Genomic DNA, 8933 nt, shown 5'->3' with positions numbered 1-8933 from the left:
TGTTACCCAGGCTGGAGTGCAATGGCACGATCTTGGCTCACCACAACCTCCGCCTCCTGGGTTCAGGCAATTCTCCTGCCTCAGCCTCCTGAGTAGCTGGGATTACAAGCACGTGCCACCATGCCCAGCTGATTTTTTGCATTTTTAGTAGAGACTGGGTTTCACCATGTTGACCAGGATGGTCTCGATCTCTTGACCTCATGATCCACCCTGCTTGGCCTCCCAAAGTGCTGGGATTATAGGTGTGAGCCACCATGCCCGGCCCAGAAATTATATTTTTAAAGTTATCTGCGCTTTATTACAGGTAGACAAATAATGTTAAGAAATAGATTTCTTTAGAGAAAAAAAGTATAAATAATGAAAAGATTATTTTTCAGTTCAAATAGAGACAGGGGTCTTGGTATATTGTCTAGGCTGGTCTCAAACTCCCAGCCTCAAGCGATCCTGCTGCCTCAGCCTCCCAAAGTGCTGGGATTACAGGTGTGAGCCACCATGTTCGGCTTGGAAGGGTAATTTTTTGAAAGAGTAGATGGCAGAAGTTGGACAAAATGCAGTTAATTTAAAGTTTAAATGGCAGGACGGGCACAGTGGCTTATGTCACTGTGTAATCTCAAAGTGTAAACCCAGCATTTTGAGAGGCTGAGGTGGGTAGATATTTGAGACAGCCTGGCCAACGTGGTGAAACCCCGTCTCTACTAAAAATACAAAAATTAGCCAGGCATGGTGGCACACACCTGTAATCCCAGCTACTGAGGAGGATGAGGCAGGAGAATCGCTTGAACCTGGGAGGCGGACTGCACTCTGGCCTGGGCGACAGAGCGAGACTCCATCTCAAAAGAAAAAAAAAAAAAAGCCCACCTACCTGTGGATTCTTCAGCTTAGTGATAACTTTCCAAGCTTCGTTGAGAATCTGAAGTCGGTCACTCTCCGGAGGATCAGCCAACGCCAAGTTTAACCCCAGTGATCGAAAAAGGAGATGCTAAGAAAAATGTCAAACCATCATGTTACGGAAATTTTAAATCAAAGTAACCTGAAGCTCAAAGAAAAGAAAAGGTTGTAATGTTTAATCCTTCTTGGGGCTTATCTTCCAACAACCTCCTTCTGAAGTTCTACCACATATCTGTCCTAGCTACACGGAGAAGCTCACAACAGAGTTGGCTGCATCTATTGGTCTAATTTGGGGATATAATATTTCACTGGACAAAGTTTTTCATTAATAATGAATGAAGATATATTATTTTGTTTTGGGATAGGGTCTCACTCTGTCACCAGGCTTCTTGACATAATCACGGCTCACTGTAGCCTCAACCTTCTGGGCTCCAAGCGATTCTCCCACCTTAGCCTCTCAAGTAGCTGGGACTACAGGTATGTACCACCACACCCAGCTAATTTCTGATTTTTTGTAGAGATTAGGTCTTGCTTTGTTGCCCTGGCTGGTCTCCAACTCCTGGCCTCCCAGGTGCTGGGATTATAAACATGAACGGCCGTGCCCAGCCTGATATTGTCTTAAATATGTTAGACCAAAGTCTTCCTTAATTCCTTCATAGTGAGTTAATTTGATAGATTTAGGGCTCATGGGGGCCTGAAGCATAGCAATCACATGGCGTCTGACAATTCCAATCTCTAACTCATCTTCCATTGCATTCCTCAGAAACAGAGCCTTCGCCTATGTTCCTGCAGGCCCACACTGTTTCTAAAACAGGGCTGTCTTCAAGAGCTATTGGATACACACCACTTACTTGCGTCTTTCTAAGCATGAAGTCAGGAGCCTACCTTGGGAAAACCAGATTCATCACACTCTTTAATCATGCCAATGAAATCCATAGACCTTGTGGCGATGAACTCAGCCCGGAAAGCAGACATCACGGAATTCAACAGCAAAGCACTGCAAGACACAGATCCCCAAGTCAGCCTAGCTTCTCCTCAATCAAAGTTGCCTTAATTTTTGGATATATATTGCCAGGAAGAATGAGTAATAACTCTTCAGTGGTAGGGTTGGGGGAGAAAAAAAAAGACCAGAGTAAAAAGGTAAACTGTGGAGACTGACACAGTGTCCTGTACAGTACATATGTGCAACTCAATAAATGTTGAATTCACTGGATGTTTAGATGGGTAGATGATAGATGGCAGAGTGGACAGACATATAGATCAGCAAGTGAACCAGTTCATTTAAGAAGAAGAGTCAGGGGGTAGAGAGGTATAACATGGGGAGAAATGCCAGATATAGGTGACGGGGGGATGGAGGCAGCAAACCACCTTGCCATGTAAGTACCTATGCAACAACCCTGCATGATCTGTACAAGTACCCCAGAACCTAAAGTACAATTAAAAAAAAAGAAAAAAAAAAAAGGAGAAGAAGAGCAAGGCTTCAATAAGCTGGTACACTAATAAGACTAAACAGTAAGTAACAATACTGATCCACGTTGTAAATATATATCCACATTGTTTATGCAGAATTTTTTTTTTTTTTTTTTTGGAGACGGAGTCTCACTTTGTTGCCCAGAGTGGAGTACAGTGTCATGATCTTAGCTCAATGCAACCTCCACCTCCCAGGTTCAAGCGATTCTCCTGCCTCAGCCTCCCGAGTAGCTGAGATTGCAGGTACATGCTACCATGCCTGGCTAATTGTTGTATTTTTAGGAGAGATGGGGTGAAACATGTTGGCCAGGCTAGTCTCAAACTCCTGACCTCAGGTGATCCACCCACCTCAGTCTCCCACTCTCAAAGTGTTGGGATTACAGGCATGAGCCATCATGTCTGGCCAGTTTACGCAAGAGATTTCTTAGGAAAGAGATCTTATGTTATAGGCACCAGGCACTGGGGACACAGTGGTGAACAAAGACCATGAAAGGCTGTTGACATCTATCTACCACTGAAAGGAAAGCAGAGAGACAACCTCATATTCATGAGAGTCAGGGAGATCAACTTCATCCTAGCCCAACCACCTACCTCAGCCCCATAGGGAAATAACCATTACTATTATTATTTTTTCTTTTTTTTTGAGACGGAGTCTCACTCTATAGCCCATGCTGGAGTGCAGTGTCATGATCTCGGCTCACTGCAATCTCTGACTCCCAGGTTCAAGTGATTCTCCTGCCTCAGTCTCCCAAGTACAGGTATATGCCACCATGTCCAGCTAATTTTTGTATTTTTAGTAGAGATGGGGTTTTGCCACGTTGGCTAGGCTGGTCTCGAACTCCTGACCTCAGGTGATCTACATGCCTCAGCCTCCCAAAGTGCTGGGATTACAGGCGTAAGCCACCATGCTCGGTTAGAAAGATTATTACACCTGTTTTACAGATGAGGAGACACAGGTACAGAGAGGTCAAGTAAGCAGCCCAAGATTACAAGGCTAAGATGGAACAGAGCCAAGGTATGAGGCCAGGCAACTGGACTCTAGCATTCTAAACCTCCATGCGATCCTGCTTCTCTCTCTTCAGCTCATGCCCAGGAAAGCAGGCCAAGCTCAAAAACAGCAGCCAATGCCATTTTCAAACTCATGCTTTTGAATGTGAAAATACTTACTTGTTTCCTAGTTTCTTACACCTTTCCATCATCTCGGTCAGCAGAGTCTATAAGTTAAAAATAACAATAATTAAAAATCAGGTTGGAGGAGCTAAAGTAACATTTCTAAGAGATTTCCAAAGTCACACTCTAAAATGAACATAGCTGCATGTCCATTAAGATAATTCTCAGTGTCTGACAGGAATGGGGAGGCTGGGGGAGGAAAAAATTCACTTTCATGGCATTCAGTGTAATAAATGGAAGCTGGGGGCCAGGCACGGTGGCTCATACCTGTAATTCCAGCATTTTGGAAGGCCGAGGTGGGTAGATCACTTGAGGTCAAAAGTTCAAAACTAGTCTGGCCAATATGGTGAAACCCCATTTCTAATAAAAACACAAAAATTAGCCAGGTATGGTGACGGGTGCCTGTAATCACAGCTACTCAGAGGGCTGAGGCAGGAGAATCGCTTGAACCCAGGACGTAGAGGCTGCTATGAGCTGATATCGTGCCACTGCACTCCGGCCTGGGCGATAGAAGGAGACCCTGTCTCAATCAGTCAATCAATCAATCAACAGAAGCTGGGGCCCTGGCATAAGGCACACTTGGATTCAAATCCGGCCTCACCAACTACCAACACTGAGACGTAAGGAGAATTGTCGACTCTGTTGGACCTGGGTCTCCTTGTCCTTATTGGAAGGCTACAAGTGGTACCACCCCATCTGCCAGGTCACTACAGGATGATGGTAGATAACTCCTGCACGCCAGGGCTCAAGTGAGAATGACAATTACTTTGCTCCCCACCTCTTCTCTAATCCCACATTCTCCCCCATTTCAGGAGGTATCCAGGGTGCCATTAGTAATATGAGCAACAAACACTGGGCCAGAGCTTAACGCCCACCAGCCACAGTGCAAACCACTTTGCCCTCATGATCTTACCTCTCCCAACCAACCGTGAAGCAGGGGCCCTATTCTCCCACTTCACAGACGAAAAACAAAGCCACGAATAGCAACATTTTTCACCCAAGGTGGCAGAGTTAGTGATGCAGCCAGACATGAACCTGGGCAGGCTGGCATCAAAGGCCACGTTCTTTGACACATTTCTTCTCCAATACAGTTTGAAGCCTATTTTTTTCCACCCAGAGGAAGTGAAATTTTTTTCCTCAACTTATTGAAATACTGTTAATGGCTTTGGAGCTATCTTAAGACAATTACGTATCTTTAAAAGAGCTCCTGTTTTGAAGAAAATCAATGGAAGAAGGATCATTTAGGGCAGTGGTTCGGGGAAGGTCAAGCCTAGAACCAGAGGTAATTACAGGACACTGAGCACTGCCCAGGTTTTGGGCTAAGTCCTTTACTTCCCTTTACTCCCTTACTCTTCATCATGTCCTTGTGAGACCCATGGAACATTATCCCCATTTTACAGATGAAAAAGCCAAAGCTCAGATAGGCTAAGCCAATTCCTAATAAGTGGTAGAAATGGGATTTGTGCAGGCTGGGGGTAGTGGCTCATGCCTGCAATCCCAGGACTTTGGGAGGCTGGGGTGGGAGGATCACTTGAGCCCAGGAATTCAACACCAGCCTGGCCAATATAGTGCAATCCCATCTCTACATCAATTTTTTTAAAAACTATTTTTATTTTTAGACGGAGTCTTGCTCTGTCATCCAGGCTGGAGTGCAGTGGCACAATCTCAGCTCACTGCAACCTCCACCTCCCGGATTCAAGCAATTCTCCTGCCTCAGCCTCCTGAGTAGCTGGAACTACAGATGTGTGCCATCACACCTGGCTAATTATTTTTTGTATTTTTAGTAGAGACGGGGTTTCACCATGTCGGCCAGGTTGGTCTTGAACTCTTGACCTCAGATAACCTGCCCTCCTCGGCATCCCCAAGTGCTGAGATTACAGGTGTGAGCCACAGCGCCAGGCCTTTTTTTTGAGACAAAGTCTTGCTCTGTTGCCCAGGCTAGAGTGCAGTGGCACAAACTTGGCTCACTGCAACCTTCACCTCCCGGGTTCAAGTAATTTTCCTGCTTTAGCCTCCCAAGTAGCAGGGCTATTACAGGCGTGCCACCACACCTGGCTAATCTTTGCATTTTTAATAGAGATGCTGTTTCACCATGTTGGCCATGCTGGTCTTGAACTCCTGACCTCAGATGATTTGCCCACCTCAGCCTCCCAAAGTGCGGGATTAGAGGCATGAGCCATCATGCCCAGCCACAAAACTTTTTTAAAAAAATAGCTGGGTGTGGTGGTATGTGTCTGTGATTCCAGCTACTCATGAGGCTGAGGTGGGAGGATCACTTGAGCCCAGGAATGCTATGATTATGCCACTGCAGTCCAGCCTGAGTACCAGAGTGAGACCCTGTCACAAAAAAANAAAAAAAAAAAAAAAAAGACCTGGTAGGCATGGTGGCTCACGCCTGTAATCCCAGCATTTTGGGAGGCTGATAGGGACAAACGGCTTGAGCTCCAGACCAGCCTGGGCAACATGGCGAAACCTCATCTCTAAAAAAAAATTGTAAAGCTCCTAGTCTGTGGTATTTTGTTGTGGAAGCCCAAGCAGACTAGTACAGGTCCAAACCAATCATAGTGGGTCTCGTTCCCCTTGCCTGTGACCCATTTCTAGCTGCTGAGACAGGATGGGAAGTCTCTGGGGGATTTGGAGAAAGGTTTCCTGTTCTTAACAAGGACCCAAGAATCAAAGATTCCCTGGATGCTGTCACCTCTGGATGTGATGCCTGGAATGGCTGTACCCACTCTGCTAATAATCAGGGACAGCAGAGCATAAAGATGGACAGAAGCTGCTCACCCTAGAGCCTGCACTTGTTGTGGAGGAGGACACGTGGAATTAAACGTGGAGGCCAGACTAGTTAGGTGTTTGTTCCTTGCAGCCAAAAGCATCCTCACTGGAGACACAATTGACCACATCATAAATGTCTTCCCTAACCCACTGTTGGGTATTTACATTTGAAAAGTCATTCTTAAAGACCAATGGCAAAGTGGCCTTCAGAAAAGGCTAAGAAAAGAAAAGAGAAATTCTGTGTAATCATCACACTGATACTCCCCGACACACAGAAATAATCATTCAACACCTACCTAATGAGCAACTTTCGTATACAGTTGACACTTGAATAACATGGTTTTGAGCTGCATGGGTCCACTTATACATGGATTTTTTCAACCATATGCAGATTGAAAATACAGTCTTTGTGAGATACCAAACTCAAGTATACATGGGTTCCACAGGGCCGACTGAGGGAACTTGAGTATGCATGGATATTGATATATGCAAAGGCTAGGCATAGTGGCTCACACTTGTAATCCCAGCAGTCTGGGAGACCAAGGTGGGTGGATCACCTGAGGTCAGGATTTCGAGACCAGCCTGGCCAACATGATGAGACCCCATTGCTACTAAAAATACAAAAATTAGGCAGACATTGTGGTGCGCCTGTAGTCCCAGCTACTCGGGAGGCTGAGGCAGGAGAATCGCTTGAACCCAGGAGGCAGAGATTGCAGTTAGCGGAGATCAGGCCATTGCACTTCAGCCTGGGTGACAGAGCAAGGCTCTATCTCAAAAAAAAAAACAAAGAAAAAAAGAAAAAAGACACATGCATGCAGATCCCAGAATCAATCCCCCGAGTATACCAAGGGTTGACTATACCAGCCCCTGTTCCAAACACTGATGATAAGATGGGGAGGAAAACAGAAACACATGCCTCCGTGAGGTTTACTCTATCTCATATACGTGCACATGCACACACACGCACACATACACATACACATGAACGAGATCTCCTGTCCCACCAATTCTGGAAAGATTAACTAGGGCAAATCCCAACATATGGACAGCAGATTCTTACTGCTAAGACAAGATAAATGCTTAAAAAGTTCCCTCTATCACAAAAGATGAATGCACTAAAAATGCATCCAAGAATATAACTTTAAAAAACCAAAGGCTCTGTTGTCATAAAGGAAGTTAAGAATACAGGTTACTAATTTTTCTCCCCTCTGAGAAGTGACAGAATTGATTATCTTTGGCAAGAACATGATGAACAATAGCTCAAAGCAGACTGCGATCGAAACAAGCCTTTTGGCTGGACTCAACCACTGAAATACTAGCAGCTCAGTGTATTTCTTTCATTTTCACACACACCAGAACTTGAAGATTCACAGGCAGGCATTTGCTTGGTGTTCTGGCTTTTGTTACTGTTGTTGTTGGCCCTGTATGCCACTTATTTATGTAACATTTCATTGTTTTTCTAAACATTGTAAAAATAGGAAACGCTTTATAGACAAACGTTCCAACAACACTGACATGCATCGAGAAAGATGTGAAAGGCCCCCTCCCAATCTCCATGTCCTGGAAATCGCCACTATCAACACTTTGGTGTTTATCTAGAACTTTGATGTTCTTATCTAGACCTCTGCCTATGCCTTATGGACATATATTATTACAGAAGTCTAGTTTTGTTTTTACACAATGGAATTTCTACACAATGGGATGCTTTTATCAATATTGGGCTGGAGAATATTTAAATGGAGAATCTAGATGGCCCTCTCTTCTCCATGTTATTACACAAATCTACCTCACTCTTTATAATGGCTGAAGAATCCATGCCATGGATATAACATCATTTTTCAAACTGCCCCGACAGACGTTTTTGTTTTCTGTTTAATTTTTAATAATTTATTTTTATTTATTTATTCTTTTTTTGCGACAGAGTCTTACTCTGTTGCCCAGGCTGGAGTGCCATGGCACAACCTTGGCTCACTGCAACCTCTACCTCCCAGGTTCAAGAAATCCTCCTGCCTCAGCCTCCTGAGTAGCTGCAATTACAGGCACATGCCACCACACTCGGCTAATTTTTGTATTTTCAGTAGACAGGGATTCCCCATGTTGGCCAGGCTGGTTTCCAACTCTTGACCTCAAGTGATCTGCCCTCCTTGGCCTCCCAAAGTGCTGGGATTACAGGCACGTGTCACCACACCTGGCCTAATTTTTATATTTTGTGGGTACATAGTAAATGTATATATTTATGGGAAAATGAGATGTTTTCATACAGGCATGCAATACATAATGACATCATGGAGAATGGAGTATTCATCCCAATTGAAGGATTTTTAAGACTTTTTATTTTGAATTAGTTATGGACTCATCAGTAATTGAAAAAAACCGTAGAGAGAAGTCCTGGGTACCCACCACCCAGCTTTTCCCACTTATATAACTATAATGCATTATTAAAGCTAGGAAATTGACACTGGTATAATACAACTAACTAGACAATTTCACCAGGTTTTACATGCATCCTTTTTGGGGGAAGAAGAATATGTCTTTGTGTCTAATTCAGTGGCATTTTACCAATATACATGGAGATGGAGAACCACAATCATATTTAACTGTTGGATTTTTTTTTTTTTTTTTTTTTTTTT

At 44.1% G+C, this 8933-nt stretch overlaps 1 protein-coding gene across 1 annotated transcript in view; it reads right to left on the bottom strand.

Moving 5' to 3' along the window:
- Nucleotides 1-8933, bottom strand: part of VPS35L (VPS35 endosomal protein sorting factor like) — a 140599-nt gene that overhangs the window by 64868 nt on the left and 66798 nt on the right. The window contains exons 15-17 of the mRNA XM_017534287.2: nucleotides 3526-3572; nucleotides 1774-1885; nucleotides 863-979 (exon numbers count right to left, since the gene is read on the bottom strand). Of these exons, the coding sequence (XP_017389776.2) occupies nucleotides 863-979; nucleotides 1774-1885; nucleotides 3526-3572 (276 nt within the window). The remainder of the gene's footprint in view (nucleotides 1-862; nucleotides 980-1773; nucleotides 1886-3525; nucleotides 3573-8933) is intronic.

The sequence above is a fragment of the Cebus imitator genome, unplaced genomic scaffold (genome assembly GCF_001604975.1).
Source record: "Cebus imitator isolate Cc_AM_T3 unplaced genomic scaffold, Cebus_imitator-1.0 Scaffold85, whole genome shotgun sequence".
Classification (NCBI taxonomy): domain Eukaryota; kingdom Metazoa; phylum Chordata; class Mammalia; order Primates; family Cebidae; genus Cebus; species Cebus imitator.
This window is presented reverse-complemented; position numbering and strand designations above follow the sequence as displayed.